The sequence below is a fragment of the Doryrhamphus excisus genome, linkage group LG17 (assembly GCF_037039965.1).
Source record: "Doryrhamphus excisus strain RoL-2023G ecotype Guam linkage group LG17, RoL_Dexc_Guam_v1.1, whole genome shotgun sequence".
NCBI lineage: Eukaryota > Metazoa > Chordata > Actinopteri > Syngnathiformes > Syngnathidae > Doryrhamphus > Doryrhamphus excisus.
Genome location: NC_136373.1, coordinates 12,123,488 through 12,143,387, shown reverse-complemented (window position 1 = coordinate 12,143,387; position 19,900 = coordinate 12,123,488). Strand labels below are relative to the sequence as shown.

General features: G+C 40.8%; 1 protein-coding gene and 1 pseudogene across 1 annotated transcript in view; one reads left to right on the top strand and one right to left on the bottom strand.

The window, feature by feature from the left end:
• The window catches only part of sntb1 (syntrophin, basic 1), a 63,435-nt gene extending 52,974 nt beyond the window's left edge, over positions 1-10,461 (bottom strand). Inside the window, exon 1 of the mRNA XM_058085381.2 lies at positions 9,815-10,461. Within this exon, the coding sequence (XP_057941364.2) occupies positions 9,815-10,316 (502 nt within the window). The 5' untranslated portion in view covers positions 10,317-10,461. The remainder of the gene's footprint in view (positions 1-9,814) is intronic.
• A 7,717-nt stretch (positions 10,462-18,178) lies between these two features.
• On the top strand, positions 18,179-19,675 carry LOC131136772 (uncharacterized; annotated as a pseudogene).
• Positions 19,676-19,900: the final 225 nt, after the last annotated feature.

The following is a 19,900-nucleotide window of genomic DNA, read 5'->3' as shown; positions in this document are numbered from 1 at the left end:
GCATCAGATTACAATTGAATGCATCCCATAATCAGTTCACAGTTTCACATGTCCAAAAGGAGTAGGAAGAAGCAAAGCTTATTAAATCCTACCCCTCCATCTGGTACTTTTACAATCAGTAACTGTTACATTTGTTCACTTCCTGCTTTCCTAAAAAAAATTTTTTTTTGTCACATACCAAAGTACAAGGTGATATGACCATACAATGACATAATGGTTACCATAGTAACAGTCAATATAGTGATATGTATAGCACATCATGACTGGTTCAAGACTCTTCATCCTTGTATTTAGCAAACATCAACTGCTTGTATTGTTTCTTGAATTGGCTCATCGTTGTGCATTGTTTGAGGGTCTTACTCAATCCATTCCATAGTTTGATTCCACATACTGAAATGCTATGACTAGCATAACGTAGTCCTAGCATAGAAGTGTTTCAAATGTACTTCTTCCCTGAGATCATATTTCTCCTCTCTTGTAGAGAAGTATTGGATGACATTTTTAGCTAATTGGTTATTTTTAGCCTTATGCATTATTTTAGCTGTTTGAAGATGAACTATATCAGCAAGTTTAAGTATTTGTGATTTTAGAAATAAGGAGTTAGTATGTTCTCTGTAGGCGGCATTATGAATTATCCTTACTGACCTTTTTTGCAGTACATTTAGCAAGTGAAGATTGCTTTTATAGTTATTAGCCCATATTTCCACACAATAAGTAAAATATACCTTATGTTGTATATTTGTAATATGAGGTTTCCAGTTCATATTTTCATCTATTGTGATCCCCAGAAATTTATTTTCCTTCACCCTTTCAATGTCCCTTTCAATATGCAATCCAATAATTAAAATAAAAGGTTTAGAATAAGTAAATTGCCCAGGCTGATTAGTTAGCTCGGTAGCTTGCTGTGATATGTCCCTATAGGTCTCTCATGTCCCTGAAGTGATGCTGTGTAGCCTGTGCAATGTGTAAACAAAGAATAAAGGAGTGTAAAGGTGACTATGAGGGTGTTATTTCATAGCTACAGGGCTCTAATAATGTTAAAAAACGTATTTAGACAGCTGTAAACAGGTTTTGTAACGACAAAAACATTCAATTTATTACTATTACTTTATTATTATCATGAAGCATTTTATGCTTTGTTGCATGCGTGCATGACCACCCTTCACGTGCCCTTCCTATATGATTATAGAACAATAATATGGATTTTAGAAAGAACATTACATAAGGGGAATTACAGCCATTTAAATACAACTTGCCAAAACACAAAATACATAAACATAATAATTACACCTGGAGTTTTTATCTTCCTCTCACAAAGCCAGGAGGAACAGATGTGTTTCTGCATTTGTTCTGATTATATAGTGTAAAAAAAAAAAGAAAAAAGACCCCCTTTGAACATCTTCAGCACAACAATGACAAGCGCTATTGTCAGTCAGTCACTTAGTCAGTGTCTGCGCTATCCTGAGTAGAGCATCGAGACCAGAGTATCGGTCTAGACAACTGTGACCGTGATTCAATGAAATGACACACACAGGAAGAACACTGTCCCGTCCCGTCACTGTGTCAGGTGATGACAGGTTTGGATTGTTGGGTGCTGAAATGGAATGCTTCCAGGCCACTGACTCAAATGCTTCCAGGCTCAAGTCGGCAGATGTTTTGATTGTATTTTGCCTTTTTTATAGAATCTGCAGCCATGTTCACAATAAAGTGGAACCTCCCTAAAGTCATAAATTGGATTTCAAAGTCATGCATGATGTCACAAGATATCAGTTAAAAAAAAATAACATGTTTTTCTTTTTCTTTGGCCTTAAGTGCAACTCATTCCAAAAAAAGACCAGCTTTACAAGGTATTTTTAGAGCATAACATGATTAGAGTAGAAGAATATACAATAAAGGTTATAGACAGTAGATTCCAGCATCACCGCAGGCTTGTTTTGCAAAAAAAGGCAAAACTTGGGTTTTTGCTCCTGATTTTTCAGGGCTGAAGTCAAAGATCTAAACCTTATTTATGTAAACAAAACCTTCTGTATCGCTCTCGAACTGTAGCCACGTTTACATGGACCCAAATATTCCAATTCCATTCGGGTTATTTGCTCAAACGGAAAGAATCTAACCTTTGTATACACCTCATTCCGAAAGAAAAGTGCCAATCCGAATGAATATATAATGGGATTCCCAGGGGTGGAATATTCCTTTCCCCAATCCGATTGAGGTATCCTGTTCCCGCTCAAACGGAAAGTTGTCAGACTGCGTTCTATCTTCTTCTGTTGTTTATTGTTTATTGGCAAGCAGCTTTGGTGTGCATTAGCGCCATCTGTGGAACAGAATCTAAACCCTTCTATACGCCATTCACAAGTCCAGTTTTATTAAAAAAGAAAATACATATCTATATAAAACATGTGCCAAGCTTAATTATAAAATATTAGCAAGATTGAATTTGATCTTCTCCTGTTTAAGTTCTTTCAGCGAATGCTGAGATATGACGTAACACGCAGCTCCAGACGTTCTTCGATTTAAAAAAATGGAGGCGAGCAATCGGCACTGGACTGCTGCAGAAAGTTTGTTTTTGAACTAAATTTCAAGACTGGACGAAGGAAAAACTGGCAATACGGAGTTATTCCAACAAGTGAAAGAAAAACTGGAGGAAGTCGGTATCACGTGATGTTGGTGTTTACGCTTTACTGGGCATGCCCCATTGACTATTCTGGTTGATTATAGCGGCGCATGTAGACACGCCATTGGAATATTCCTTTCCATGTATACCATTGCTTTCGGAAAGGTCATTCGGAAAGAGAAAAACTCCTCATGTAAACGTGGCTAGTGTTGGTATATCTGGCGACATACAGTATTTTCGCAAAAGCAGCTAGCAACTTTTTCTGGCGTCGTTGGGGAGTTTTCTGGTATTTGGGGACTCAAAGGTGAAAGCATTTCACGGCATTTTGTGTTCTCACTGAGCTAGTGGAACAAAATGGACGACTAGATAGATTATGCCTTTGACAACTACAATTAAAGTTAAGACCATGTGCTTGTAGGGATCGATTTGACTAAATTTCCTTCTTATTCATTAGCCACGTTTACGTGAGGAGTTTTTCTCTTTCCGAAAGACCTTTCCGAAAGCAATGGTATACATGGAAAGGAATATTCCAATGGCGTGTCTACATGAGCCGCTATAATCAACCAGAATAGTCAATGGGGCATGCGCAGTAAAGCGTAAACACCAACATCACGTGATACCGACTTCCTCCAGTTTTTCTTCCACTTGTTGGAATAACTCCGTATTGCCAGTTTTTCCTTCGTCCACTCTTGAAATTTAGTTTGAATCAAAAACAAACTTTCCGCAGCAGTCCAGTGCCGATTGCTCGCCTTTTTTAAATCGAAGAACATCTGGAGCTGCGTGTTACGTCATATCTCAGCATTCGCTGAAAGAACGTACCATATATGGGATCTTATGTTTATATTTTCCAATATATTGCAATATATGCATAGATCATATATGTGTATATATTGATACATTTAAAAAAATATCTTGCGATCAAGACCAAAAAAGGACTATATTTTTACATATATAAAATTGCATATAATTTGGGATATACGTATAAACTCATATATTATATATTTGTATTTAATATATTTCAATATATTGAAAGCGGCAATCATTTGTATATTCTGCAATATATTGCCATATATTACATGAATATATAATATATTGTATAATATATGTACAAAAATATATTATTCCATGTATTTATAATATATAATGTATTGGAAAATATAATGGAAAAATAATATATTATAATATAATACAATATACGTATTTAAAGTAATATATTGATAAATATATTTTCTTTTCGTAAGGGTGCCTCCTGGACCCCTCTCTGGGGAGGATCTGCTGGGAAGAGCTGCACGGTTTGGCCAGGGAGAAGGAAAAATATTATTTCTATTCAAATATTTTCTATGGGGAAAACAGAACTATGTGCAAATAATACGCTAAACCAAATGCAAGATTGGCTCATATGTTGACGAGAATGTGTGCTTGCATTTGTCCTTCTGGTGTATATAACATTACTTCAGAAGTGTCTGTCTTCACTACCTTGGGCATAATATTTACAGAAACTGTCTATTTTACTTAAAGGTGTCTTCCATCTTTTAACAAGGTGCAAATTGTGAGCGCCCAAGTAATATACAAAGATGAATGATCTCCCAGACGTGCCCGTGTGCATAAATTGTACAAATTCACTATCACGCCGTAAGTGCTTCACTCCCGACAGAAAGCGACTTCTAGTAAGGAATAAGTGGAACACTGGGATACCACGGATCATGTGTTTTATTCGGAATGAGACATACAGTACATGGATAAATGCAGAGATCCATAAGACATGCAATGTGCTTATGAAACATCCACGTGTTGCTGCTTTTCCCCTAATGAGTGTAGCCTGAAGTTTACCTATCGTTATATCAGTTTCTTAGCATTCCTCATTAGCTCTCCTGCAGCTTCTCCTCATAGTCACAATTCTACCCCCCCCCCCCTCCTAGTTATCCTGCTCTGCTCCCTTTTTCCTCTTTTCTTATCTCAGTGAATTCCACTTTCCCCTCTACAGTATAGCCCCCTCGCACCCCTGGGAAGGATCATCATCACATGTGTGTGTGTGTGTGTGTGTGTGTGTGTGAGAGAGAGATACTCGTTGTTCAAGAGTGCTCGTGGGAACAGGAATAAACCCAGAAGTGGGCACTTACATATTCCCTGTGTTTGTGTGTGTGTGCGTGTGAAAAATGATTTTCAGCCTTCAAAACTAATCTACCATTAGACCAATGTTCATCTTCTAAAAGCAACAGCATGTGTGAGTTAGTGCAAGATTACATACTAGGTTTGTTCAAGCTGACTCGCATTAAAGCAGCAAAAAGAAAAAGCAGCAAAAAAAAGTGTTTGAACATGAATGTGCCCTTCATGGAACCACTGGTTACATAACAAGACTTTTCCTAGAAATCCGTACGACGCTTCGCCTTTTTGACTAAAGACAAATTGAAGGCAAATCACTTAACAATGCGGCTGCACGGCGGACGAGTGGTTAACGCGCAGAAACTCGGGTTCAATTCCACCCTCGGCTATCTCTGTGTGGAGTTTGCATTTTATGTGCTCTCCGTGCATGTGGGTTTTCTCCAGGTACTCCGGTTTCCTCCCACATTTGAAAATTTGAGAAAAAAAAATTTTTAATTGTAAATTTATGAGGATAAAGTTGTACATTTACGAGTTTGCATGTTCTCCCCGTGCATGCGCGGGTTTTCTCCGGGTACTCCGGTTTCCTCCCACATTAATTTGAAAATAACATATTCAAACACAGTCGAGCAATTTATTGTAGAATTTGGTTTGTAAGTCTAACCATTGAGATTAAAGTTGTAAATTTCATTCATTCACTTATTCATTTTCTACCGCTTTTTCCTCACGAGGGTCGCGGGGGTGCTGGAGCCTATCCCAGCTGTCTTCGGGCGTAAGGCGGGGTACACCCTAGACTGGTCGCCAGCCAATCACAGGGCACATATAGACAAACAACCATTCAATTTGGACAATTTGGAGTGGCCAATTAACCTAAGTTAGCCCAAGTTGTAAATTTATGAGAATAAAATACATTTATGAGAAAAAGTGGGCACATATATGAAAAAAACTCTATTATACTACATTTGCAAGAATAAAATTTGAGAAAATTTTTTTTGAGATTATAATCGTAAATTTATGAGGATAAAGTCGTACATTTACGAGAATAAAGTCAGAAATGGGCTGCACGGTGGAGAGTAGTTAGCGTGCAGGCCACACAGCTAGGAGACTCGAGTTCAATTCCACCCTGGAGTTCAATTCCACTCTGGTTTCCTCCCACATTCCAAAAACATGCTAGGTTAATTGGCGACTCCAAATTGTCCATAGGTATGAATGTGAGTGTGAATGGTTGTTTGTCTATATGTGCCCTGTGATTGGCTGGCCACCAGTCCAGGGTGTACCCCGCCTCTCGCCTGAAGACAGCTGGGATAGGCTCCAGCACCTCCGCGACCCTTGTGAGGATAAGCGGTAGAAAATGAATGAATGTTTTGGAAATCGTCTGCATGACGGACGAGTGGTTAGCGAGCAGGCCTCACAGCTAGGAGACCCGAGTTCAATTCCACCCTCGGCCATCTCTGTGTGAAGTTTGCATGTTCTCCCCGTGCATGCGTGGGTTTTCTTCGGAGCCTCCGGTTTCCTCCCACATTCCAAAAACATGCTAGGTTAATTGTGAATGGTTGTTTGTCTATATGTGCCCTGACTTAACGACACAATAGCTCCCAATGGGCTACATGTACGTAAGAACTGGAACCTGGGGGACGAAGGAGCGGAACGGCTTTGAAGAAATAAATGTATCCTGGCTTCATACAAATATCAATGTCCGTGTCCCGGCTCTTGCTATTCAAATCACAGAAAATAAATTGCAGGGACGAGCGAGTAAACCACTATCTGTATCTGTATCTGTTCAACCGTCTAAATGATCTCTATCCGTTTCCAAGTCTGACATTTACATGGACTGACAAAGAAGTTGCTATTTATTATTATTTCGCTATGTGTGTACTGTGCATGTGAAAGATCTGTAAAACATTCACGGGTCTCGGTACACAGGATCCTGCTGCTTTTGTTCTATTCATCTAATCAGGGTGTGATTTAGAGGCTACCTGAGAAACAACGTGGTGCCAATCAGCTTGCAGGTAGAAATTCTCAAGACCTTTGTATTTCAAGGTCCAGGATTGATAAACATTGTGTTGTTTTACATGAGCATCCACAGGTGGGATGGAAATATAAAATACAGAGTATTTCCACCACAAATCACAGGATGTGAAATGAGGTTGGCCACATTATTCAGTCTGTCATTCAAAGAGCAAAGTGGGGGTGGTGAGTATGAGGCCACTTTTTTACCCCATTTGCTTATGGGACAATTAAAATTGGGCAACACAGACAGGGAGTACACATTAAATCATTAGAAAGGTCAGAGAAGAAATGGTCACACTAAAAAGATGGTTTGATGATAATAGATTGTCCTTGAACTTAAGTAAAACTAAAATCATGCAGTTTGGTAACAGCAGAAAGGACACGTACCAGCAAATACAAATAGACGGTGTAGACATTGAAAGGGTGAAGGAAAATACATTTCTGGGGATCACAATAGATGAAAATATGAGCTGGAAACCTCATATTACAAATATACAACATAAGGTGGCCAGAAATATTTCAATATTGAACAAAGCTAAATTTGTTCTCAATCAGAAATCACTCCACACTCTTTATTGCTCTCTGGTTCTACCATATCGTACTTATTGTGTGGAAATATGGGCTAATAAATTATAAAAGCAATCTTCACTCGCTAAATGTACTGCAAAAAAGGTCAGTAAGGATAATTCATAATGCCGCCTACAGAGAACATACTAACTCCTTATTTCTAAAATCACAAATACTTAAACTTGCTGATATAGTTCATCTTCAAACAGCTAAAATAATGCATAAGGCTAAAAATAACCAATTAGCTAAAAATGTCATCCAATACTTCTCTACAAGAGAGGAGAAATATGATCTCAGGGAAGAAGTACATTTGAAACACTTCTATGCTAGGACTACGTTAAAAAGCCATAGCATTTCAGTATGTGGAATCAAACTATGGAATGGATTGAGTAAGACCCTCAAACAATGCACAACGATGAGCCAATTCAAGAAACAATACAAGCAGTTGATGTTTGCTAAATACAAGGATGAAGAGTCTTGAACCAGTCATGATGTGCTATACATATCACTATATTGACACTTACTATGGTACCCATTATGTCATTGGATGCTCATATCACCTCCTACTTCGGTACGTGATAAAAAAAACTTAAAATTATATTAGGAAAGCAGGAAGTGAACAAATGTAACAGTTACTGATTGTAAAAGTACCAGATGGAGGGGTAGGATTTAATAAGCTTTGCTTCTTCCTACTCCTTTTGGACATGTGGAACTGTGAACTGATTATGGGATGCATTCAAATGTAATCTGATGCATGTTCACATGAAATAAAACCATTACCATTTTAATTGATGAACACCTTCCCTCAAATTGAAGGCGTTGATCATTACAAACACCTGCTGGAAAGAAAACCTGCAGTGTCTAGAACAGGGGTCTAAAACTCATGGCAAGGAGGGGCGAGACACTACAGGTTTTTCAAACTACTTCTGCAAGTCATTTTGGAGTACAAGACAAAAAATGAGTCCTGCCAGTCTAAGTATTCAGATATTATGTTGGGTTATCACTTCTGGTCGTGTGACGGCCACAGGGCGGTGATGTCATTGTTTTTATAAAGTAGTGGTTTGCTCGTCTACAAGACAACGACAAGCCGGCATTGTCAGATTTTGTTGCAGGTTGCCCAAAACGCCATTTCCATGTGGATGAAAGGCTGAAAGGTTCAAATAATTTGCGGCTTTGACCAAAAAATGTTTCCATGTTAACAGCCGCGAAGGACATTTTTTTAAATATTGACATTTGAGGGGCTGAAATCAGAGGATAGTTAAATTTTTCATGAAAAACAATCAAATACCAAAATAGCTGTCAATTAATAGTAATATAATAATTATATATTTTATTTGTATAGCGCTTTTCAGAGTACTCAAAGACGCTTTACAGTACAGAAAAAGAAATAAAAATAGAGTTGAGTAAAAACAGAGTAAAAGATGCATTAAAATACAATATCCATACATTAATTCAGAGCTGGCGGCATGGCAGTCAAGTGGTTAGCGCACAGCTAGGAAACCAGGGTTCGATTCCACCCTCGGCTATCTCTGTGTGGAGTTTGCATGTTCTCCCCGTGCATGTGTGGGTTTTCTCCGGGTACTCCGGTTTCCTCCCACATTCCAAAAACATGCTAGGTTAATTGGCCACTCCAAATTGTCCATAGGTATGAATGTGAGTGTGAATGGTTGTTTGTCTATATGTGCCCTGTGATTGGCTGGCCACCAGTCCAGGGTGTATCCCGCCTCTCGCCCGAAGACAGCTGCGATAGGCTCCAGCACCCCCCGCGAGGATAAGTGGTAGAAAATGAATGAAGAGCTAAAACAAGGCTAAAAGCGGGGCGGGGCGCAGCAGTCAGGTATACAAAATTAGACATTAAAAACAGATTTTAACAGGTGGCTTTTGAGTTGTTTTTTGAAGGAGGGAAGGTCGGGGCAAGCACGGAGTGAATGGGGCAAAGAGTTCCAGACGGCAGAATGCTCTGTCTCCCCAGGTTCGGAGCTTGGTCTTACAGGGGAGTGCCAGGAGGTTGGCGTCTGAGGGGACGCGGGGGATTGGTTGGATGAAGGAGGTCTGTGAGGTATGGTGTGGTCGTGGAATGGATATGTTGGGGGATCAGTTAATCAATTAATCATAGATTTATCGATTGTTGCAGCTCTAATTAACACGTGGAACACTTCACGTGCACCGTTTGTCCACCTTAACAAGGTGGCAGCATGACAATAATTCTTCTTTTGTTTGTGGCAGGCTATTATCACACACACACATGCTTTTTATTCATTAAAAATGCAGTTGATCATATGCTACACTACACTGCGGGACATTAGAGCGTTCAGAAGTTCAGTTCTAAGGGATGAATATAGTACGTATTTTCAGCAACAAATGGCTCTCGCTCAATAGAGGATCTTTGACCCTCTTTATTGCAAGCACATCTTTAAAGTACATTTACATCCCGGAAGTACACCAGTATTTATCCACTCATGCTAGCGAATGATTGTGTTCTCACGCTTTTGACTGCAATTACGACAACCAAAACATTCCTACCTTCCAGACTCACGTCTTTCCCTGCCCGTTTGAGCGCCTGCACCGCCTCGTCGTGGGTCGCGTCCCTCAGGTTGACACCGTTGACGGACAGGATGGCGTCTCCGACGTAAAGAGCCTGAGTCTGGTCTGCAGCCAACCCCTTGAAGATCTTACTGATCAGTATAGGCATTTTATTCTCCCGTCCTCCTTTGATACTAATCCCCAGTCCGCCGACGTCCTGCTTGGTCACCTTGACGCACCGCTTCCTGTTCGCTATGGTCTCCGGTACCGATTCCGCCAGGTCCAGGTGTGCGGTGCGAACACTTGTAGGACCGTTGTTGGAGTTGTTGTTGTCGAGGTAGGATCCATTCGCGGTGACGGAGTTCGTCTCCTCGCAGCTTAACGTGAGCGCCTCTTCATTCAAGTGAACCCAAACTTTGTGCCAGCGACCCCGTACTAGAACCTCTAAAAAACCATTTTCCTTCACGCCGGACGAAAGTTCACTCGCGGCTACCACGGCCATGTTTGAAGCATGTCTTCCAATCACACGTCCCCCTTTGGACTTTGACCCGGACAACTTTTCTCTGTAGGAATCCGTTTGAGCAGCCTTTTTTTTAGCCTACTACGCTGCCACAGGTTCCCGTGTCGTGTGTGTGTGTGTGTGTGTGTGTGTGTGTGTGTGTGTGTGCTGGGTGGAGTTTGCGTGATCGAACCTCCGGAACTTGCGTCTTGCGTGCACACGACGAGTTCAATCATCCGGAACATTTGAGACCCACATCTTTCACACGCTTAAACCCCCTCCGTATGTCTGCTTCCATATTTGCATATTTGCATACTGTAGCGTTCTACACTATAATTTTAATATAGTAGTGACATATAAACATATATATTAAGATAATATTAAACATTTGAAAGAGGATTTAAGTTAAACTGCTACAAATGAAGTCCTCTGCTGTCCACTGTGGATGTGTGCATGGATAGAGGTGTGGTCGGAATGTGCCTGGTCCGGTTTTGGGACTCTTCACAAGCTAAATCTTTTAACTCATATTTTTAAACTTTTCTTATGTTTTTTATCTTTTTAGTCATATTTTATGCTCTTGGTCTTCAGCTTTTAACTGCAGTGTTTTGTTTTTATCTTTTTAGTCCTATTTTTTTGCTCTTAGTCTTCAGCTTTTAACTCCAGTGTTTTGTTTTTATCTTTTTAGTCCTATTTTATGGTCTTAGTCTTCAGCTTTTAACTCCAGTGTTTTGTTTTTATCTTTTTAGTCATATTTTTTGCTCTTGGTCTTCAGCTTTTATCTCCAGTGTTTTGTTTTTATCTTTTTAGTCCTATTTTATGCTCTTGGTCTTTAGCTTTTAACTCCAGTGTTATGTTTTTATCTTTTTAGTCATATTTTTTGCTCTTGGTCCTCAGCTTTTAACTCCAGTGTTATGTTTTTATATTTTTAGTCCTATTTTATGGTCTTAGTCTTCAGCTTTTAACTCCAGTGTTATGTTTTTATCTTTTTAGTCCTATTTTATGCCCTTAGTCTTCGGCTTTTAACTCCAGTGTTTTTTTTTTAGCTTTTTAGTCATATTTTCTGCTCTTGGTCTTCAGCTTTTAACTCCAGTGTTATGTTTTTATCTTTTTAGTCCTATTTTATGCTCTTAGTCTTCAGCTTCTAACTCCAGTGTTTCCTCAGGGGGGTCCTCCACACTGGGGGATGTTCGGGTTTGCTGAGGGGGTGCCATCCTTGGGTCCCTTCGACCCGGCCGGCTGGGGGTTCCTCCCTTTAATGTGGGGGCCCGCCCGTCTGTCGGAGTCGGGGGGGGCCGGGTGCTGGTCCCCCGATGGCACGGCCTGCAGCTCCTCCCAGTGTGGACGGCCCCAAAGGTGGCGTTTCCTTGTTCCTCAGTGCCATGCCATGTCTCCCTACTGTGTGTGATTGTGTGATTGCGTGATTGCGTGTGTGTGTGTGTGTCTAGTATGGAGGGTGGGAAGGAGGGGCTTTCTTTTTTTTTCTTTGTTTTTTTCCTTTTAATTGTGGAAATTGTTTTAATTCTGTAAAGCACTTTGTGTTGCATGTCTTTGCAGGTAAAGTGCTATACAAATAAAGTTGATTTGATTTGATTTGATTAGTGTTTTCCAACATTTGACAAATACTAACTCTTGTATTTTCTTAAATAGCATCCTTAAACCCGCTGCACCATCTACTGGCTCCAGCAGCTGCAGATATTTTGTTTAGCAAACAACATTTTACTCCATGACAACTCCAACCTCAATTTCAACTGCTGCAGAAAGACATCATGACACCTACTGGTGTGGCCGAACACTCATTTTTCCTACAAAAGGTGAAAAAGTTCCCGAAGCAATCCACCATATCACAAAGTCTCTTGGAAAAGGTTCTTTGTAAGGTTTTTATTTAGGTATGACAAATTGTACTTTGCTGCTGATGGAGTTTTTATGTATTTTAGCTTTATTGAGGGGGGGCGGGGGTAAAACTGGCATGAAGATTACTTTCAGGCAGGTGAAAAGCCCTGAAAAAAAATACAAAAAATAAAAGTCTCATCATTCCGTTTTTTATTCTTATGAATTAAAAAAAAAACTTTATTCCAACATTTGTGACAGGCATTTCCTGAGACAGCTATGAAAGGCGGAGGCTTACACGATCTTTGGCCTTAGGAGACCCAAGAAAATGAATGAATGAATGAATGAATGTTTATTCTCTGAAAATTACAACTTTATTCACAGAAATGTAGGCCCTTATTGTTGTACTATTAAGACTTGTTTTCTCATAAATTCACAAAAGTATTTTCATAAATTTATGACTATTTTCATATTTATGACTTTAAGCTCTTAATATTACAACTTTTAATACATTTAATTTCATAAATTTACGAGTCTATTCTCGTAAGTTTACAACTTTATTATCTGAAATTTCTTACTTTCATTCATTCATTTTCTACCGCTTATCCTCACCAGGGTCACTGGGGGTGCTGGAGCCTATCCCAGTTATCTTCGGGCGAGAGGCGGGGTACACCCTGGACTGGTGGCCAGCCAATCACAGGGCACATATAGACAAACAACCATTCACACTCACATTCATACCTATGGACAATTTGGAGTGGCCAATTAACCTAGCATGTTTTTGGAATGTGGGAGGAAACCGGAGTACCCGGAGAAAACCCACGCATGCACAGGGTTGCAAATTTCCTAAAATAAAGTCATAATACTACACCTCGTCCTGTCATACGTGTCAAAGAGAAAATAGGGCATAATTCTTCAGGAAGAAAGGAAACGTTCCTCTTGCTTCAGGCAAGCTTTTATTTATAATGTGGCAGCAAAATAGAGCAGTTGCACAACCAGATTAGCATATCCAGCCCTTCTCATTTGCGCCTTCCTTTCCCCGCCCCCTCACATGCCAGGGGCCAAATGTCACATTAGCCCCGTTTTCATAGCTGTCTCAGGCAATGCCTGTACAAGTTTATTCATGACTTTATTCTTATGAATTAAAAAAAAAACATTTGTGAGAGGCATTTCCTGAGACAGCTATGAAAGGCGGAGGCTTACATGATTCATTCATTCATTTTCTACCGCTTTTTCCTCTTCATACGTATGGATAATTTGGAGTGGCCAATTAACCTAGCATGTTTTTGGAATGTGGGAGGAAACCGGAGTACCCGGAGAAAACCCATGCATGCACGGGGAGAACATGCAAACTCCACACAGAGATGGCCGAGGGGGGGATTGAACACTGGTCTCCTAGCTGTGAGGTCTGCGCGCTAACCGCTAGACCGCCGTGCCGCCCAGCTTACATGATATTTGGCCTTTTTTCTCATAAATTTACGACTTTATTCATGTAAACTTAAGACTTAAGACTTTTCTTCCTGTAAATTGACAAGTTTTTTTTGTTTTTTTTAAAATGTAAAACTTTTTTTCTTGTAAATTTCCGACTTTATTCTCGTAAATTTACAACTTTTTTCTTGGAAATTTATGACTTTATTCACGTACACTTACGACATTATTCTCATATAATGCGTCACTAGTACTCCGTCATAGTTTCTAGCTTAGTACTACTAGAATGAAACTGCAAGTGTTTTAGTGTGATAAGGAATATGAAAATGGCATTCAGGCGGCATGGCGGTCGAGTGGTTAGCGCGCAGACCTCACAGCTAGGAGACCAGGGTTCAATTCCACCCTCGGCCATCTCTGTGTGGAGTTTGCATGTTCTCCCCGTGCATGCGTGGGTTTTCTCCGGGTACTCCGCTTTCCTCCCACATTCCAAAAACATGCTAGGTTAATTGGTGACTCCAAATTAGGTATGTAATAGGTATGAATGTGAGTGTGAATGGTTGTTTGTCTATATGTGCCCTGTGATTGGCTGGCGACCAGTCCAGGGTGTACCCCGCCTCTCGCCCAAAGACAGTTGGGACAGGCTCCAGCACCCCCCATGACCCTCGTGAGGAAAAGCAGTAGAAAATGAATGAATGAATGAAAATGTCATTCATCCAGTTTTTTGGTAAGCCAACCCAACAGCAAACCATCCCATGAGCACTTGGTTGAAAAGAAACAAATCACTTGATAAAACGTCCAACTACACAAGTCTCACATGGTCGGTCCAAGAGCTGTGCAGCAAGTGCAAAACCTAAGCAGCCAAATTACAGTACAGCTTTTGGCTTGAGTGATGCAATTCCAAAGTGCGTGGGAACGTGTGAGAACGATGTTGCCGCTGCTCTCTGCAGCAGCTCCCAGTTGCAAAGACAGATTAATTATCAACCTTCACATACCTTTAATAAAAGGGTTGGTTAGTTTGTTTATTTGTTTGCTTTGAAGGCCATTACCACAACAAAGACTGTGCATTGAAGCCGATGGCTCATTTCCATATGAAAGTAAAAAAACAATCAATTGAAGCACCTATAACACCTCATTAATCCCAAATATTCTGGGAACATATCTTTCTTCTCTTTGTGAAAATCAGACTTAATCCCTTCTTTGGTTGGTTGAGTTCTAATGAAGTCTGACTGTTATTTGGGGGGGGGGGGTGCGCAGTTGTTGGATTAATTAGGGCACATGTTGCAGACCTTTAATGCATCACGGCGCTGAAATAATAAAACCCATTTGTTCATCTGATCTCATCAGCAGCATATAACATGCATTTAGCATGAATGTAATCTCGGGTGAAAAAAACATTTTGTTGACTTCAGGATCTGATCTGTTGCTGCAACTTAATTAATAGCCTAATTTATACTACATGTAATTGTTATCTCGCTAAGTCACAGTCACATTGAATCATATATCAAATGAAAGGACTTGATGAGAGCTGGTCTGGTCTTTGGTTATGTTATCAATACCCTCAAATATGATGATGCAATATTTATGTGACAAAGTAGCTCTGTCATAGGCACAAAGGCTCTAAAAACTTCAATTACACAGAAAACAATGTTTTACTGCTATGATGTCACAGCTAAAGGTGCTACAGGGCATAGGGGCTGTCTTTAAAGGGGACCTATTATGATAATTTTTCGAGTTGTGGATTCCTATAGAGCAGCAACACAAAATAACCCTTCTAGATCTCCCAGAATCTGCACCTATCCACACCTATTATGCTGTATTTCCTTGGGTTTCCAAAACTGTCTACTAATTTTAAAACTAATTTGCCTCTGAGCACACCTACTTTGCACACCACTTTCTCATTTTGTGGGTATAGGAGTTGATAATAAATGAATAAATCCTTTGGCGAGCTAATTGAAAAGTGGTCAGGAGCTACTTGCTAGAGACCCCTGACTTACCGTGTATGAACCCAAAGAGTGTTAACACAGGTCCGCGTTTAGTGAATGCAGGCATGGTGTGTCCGACATTAATTCACCTTTCCTAGCGAGAGCGTGCTGCTTCCGGCTTGCCAGATAATCCACATTCATGTTCACAAAAAAAAGCCTCGTGTGAAATGCTGCTACTGGGAATCACCAACTCCAACCACTTCTGCCTGAGCTTGCCTCGTAAAAAGAGTTCCTGGGAGCCATAGCTAACAACCATAAACACAGCGAAACAGAGCTGTCGGGAGAGCAGTCCTACAGCGTATCTGCCCTACAGTGCATGCCCATATAAGGAAGCCTGTTACATTGTGACATCACAGGAAGCCAGTGTTGGAAAAAACTCTCTGAAACGTAGCGTTCAGAGTCATCTCAAACTTTTATCATGGCTCACTTCCAAATGTGCAAACCTTCATGATCTGATGATCTTTGGTGAATACAACATTCAAGCAACATTTATATGAATTATTTGACGATGAAATGTATATATACAGTATATGTAATTCATTCATTCATTCATTTTCTACCGCTTATCCTCAATCGCGGGGAACAAAATCAACAAAAAAGGTGATTTCAGTGCAGTATTTTTTTTTCTAGAAGCACATTTGAAAGTTTGTACAGTCATATTATAGTTTTCATATTAATGAGGTGAAATCAAACATTCACGTCATTGTTTGTTAAACATTCATTCATTCAGTTTCTACCGCTATGAGAGTCACAAGGTTCCTGAGGGTCCTCACAATGGTCGCAGGGGTTCTGGAGCCTATCCCAGCTGTCTTCGGGCAAGAGGCGGGGTACACCCTGGACTGTACACCAGGGTGTACCAATAAAAGCATTCCAAACTCATAGCGTCCAACATAGCAACTAATATGGCGTCATTGGCAACGTCACAGACAATTATTTTTCATATGTTTCCATTGTTTACCTTAAGATGTGTGGGGCTACTCTAAATAGGATATTTAGGTTTTCTATATGTTTCTACAAATACAAAAATGAGATGGCCGCGGGTGGAATTGAACTCCAGTCTCCAAGATGTGTGGCCTGCACGCTAACCACTCTCCACCATGCAGCCCATCTCTGATTTTATCCTCATAAATTTAATTGTAATCTTAATTGTAATCTAAAAAAATTTTTTCTCATACATGTTATTTTTGTAAATATAATATAGTTTTTTCATATATGTGTCCATTTTTGTCTCATAAATGTATTTTATTCTACTTTAATCTCAATGGTTAAAGTCTAACAAACCAAATTCTACAATGAACTGCCCGACTGTATATAAATATGTTATTTTCAAATGAAGTCAAATGAATTACTCACTATTCAGACAAAGATCAGAAAATGATTTCAATATTTATTACTTACTAATTACTACTCATAATACATGCAGCTTGTGGAGGCAGAGAAATAACAATGAAACGTTAGCGCCCACTGCTGGACTAAAAGGTATTGCAGAGAGACGTCAGTAAATGGCATTTTATTATTTTTTACATACTTTATCACTCGTAAAATGTTGGTAATGTTTTTGATACATCATGTCATCATATTTGCACTAAAACTATAATTTTTTAATGGCTATGGGAAATAGAATTAAATAAACTAAAATTAAATAGAAAAAAATAATTATAATAATAATGTGGAGGATAAATAGATGACATCAAATATGAACAACAATGTACAGCGTAAACAGTAATTTGTACAAATAATTGAAATAATTTTGAATAAATAACAATAATTTAAGTTTTGCATGTGCTTGTGGGCAGGTAGAGGGGCTTATTTGGCATTGAGCAGTCTGATGGCCAGGAGGAAGTAGCTGCCTCTAAACCTGGTTGTTCTACAGCGGATGCTGCAGAGCCTTCTCCCAAACTGTCCATGCTGGGGGTGTGTGGGTTCAGAGTAGATCCGATGAGCTCTTGATATGTTTGCTATGTCCTGAATGGGGGAGGGGAGCGGGGTCCCAATGATCTTCTCCGCTGTCCTCACCACTCTCTGCAGTAACATCCAGTCCGAGGCCTTGCAGCTCCCAGACCAGACGGAGATGCAGCTGATCAGCAGGCTCTTTATTAGAACAAATGTCCCCAAAAGGAACATTAAATGAAAGTATATTGTGTATGTCGATGTTATGGTAAAACAAACAAAAAGCAGGTTTTGGGGCTCAGGGAGGAGCCAACAACAGGTTTAGAAAATGCCCAACAAATACAGAAGGCTCACACTTGAGCATACTTTTTGTCCAAAGACCAGATTGGGCTATTGCACAACGACGAAACGTGAAGGTAAGGCCCAGATATACACACTATTGTACAAGATTTATATAGTTTTTCCACGAATGTCAGAAGTGTATTCTCTACAGTTGGGCCCTTTTCTGGGCCCTTGTCTGTAAGTCTCGCTCCTTCATATCCTGCACTGTTGCTACTTCTCAGTTGCGAACACGACGCCGTTTCTACACAGAGGGCTCCATTGGAGCCCTTGCGTGTAAGGCTCTGTCTCCGCTAACCAGCACTCTTCTACTCCACTGCTGCCTGCCATAAGCAGAATCGTGCACTTTCAGCCTTGCTCTGGCCGTCTGCCTACTGTTTTTCAGCAACCTTACCCACCATGGCCCCACTTACCTCCACTTCCAGCTGCCCTGACTGCTCGATCCTCCTGGGAAAAATCCACGAGTTGGAGGAGCTCATTACTACCATGCACAGGGTCCGCGAGGCTGAACTCCTAATGGACACCATCACTTTCCGTCTCCCATCTCCACGGTCCGAATCTACCACACACCCAGCCTCCCTCTCTGCCTCAACAGATAGTCCACCTCTCCCGTTGCATGATGTCCTCCACGATCGGCCGGATGTTTCCCTCGCTGTCACTCCGGCAGCTCCCGACGCCGCAGCCGTCTTGCTGGGGGATAAACCCAAGTCCTTGGCGACATCCTCCCCAGCTAAACTGTCACCCAGGCCAAAAAGCTCTCGTCGCGTCTCTGTTGTGAACTTCACCCCTGCACCAGGGCGCCATCTTGCCTCTTTAACTACCATTCCAGCTGCAGCTGCAGCATGCCCGGTGGCCACAATAACAGACTGAAGATATAAATAGGATAACCCCACACTGTACATGTCTTAATGATTAAGACTGAAAGGTCTTTAACAAACAAGAAGCCTCAATTCAACCTTTGTAGAGCTAACTAAAAAGGCATTGTCGCTTTCTTGTTGTGGAAGTGCTTATATTTGAATTACTCCCATTGGTCTTTGCGTTGTTTGTGTCTTTCTGCCTGGACGTGTTTACCGAGCCCGTTTTGTCACCATGCGGCCACAACTTCTGCCAGGCATGTATCAGCAAGCACTGGAAGGGCAAAGAGCAGTGTCATTGCCCCAAAGTTCAACAAAGGCCTCAAACTGAATGTCAACACCGGCTTCAAGGAGATTGTGGAGAACTTCAAGGCCCATCGCGCCGTATCGCTCAAACCAGACAAGGTGCCGTGCGACTGTTGCCTTGGCATCAAATTCAAAGCCATAAAGACATGTTTGGTTTGCTTGGTGTCTTATTGTGGAACTCACCTGGAGCCTCACCGGAGGAATGCTGTCTCTTTGAGTCACAAGCTGACTCATCCTGTGAAGAACATCTCAGATAAAATATACAAGAAACACAACAAGTTTTGTGAGTCTTTCTGCAGGAACGACCGTGCTCATTTCTGTGCATCTTGTGTAGAACACCAGGGACACGACACCGTGTCTATAGAGGACGAGTATCTGCAGCAGAAGGCTGGTCTGCGGAAGCAAAAGGCCGACATCAGCGAGAGAAGAAGGTTCAGGAGCAGCCGGATTTTCCAAGTTCCATCAAGATGCAGATGGCTAAGATGGGCCAGGCCATTGAAAACAAACACAAAGCGGCTGAGGACAAGCTGAAATTTTGCTCAAAGAGCTGAAAGAAGAAATAATCCAACTTCAGATGACTAGCACCAAACTGGAGCACCTCTCAGACATGGAAGATCACCTCGAGCTCATTAGGAGTGCTCGCCCCTTCTCATCTTCCACTCTACACACCAAGAACTGGTCTAAGGTCCGCATCATGAATCAGCACAGTGTGTACGATGTAGAAATCCTCCCCTGAGGACTCCAAGTGGGTTTCGAATAGAGGATAAGGGGATCTTAAAGAAGCAAATCATAGAATGAGAACCAGATTGTTTATTCCTGACAACAATACCTAATACAGACGTCCGGGCTTATCTGCAGTCCTTGTATGCCTACAAGTAAGCGGGTCTTATTACAGCACAGCTGTAAAAAAGCACCCTTCCTTTCCCTGCCCGGCCTTTTATACACTCAAGATTGTGTAAGA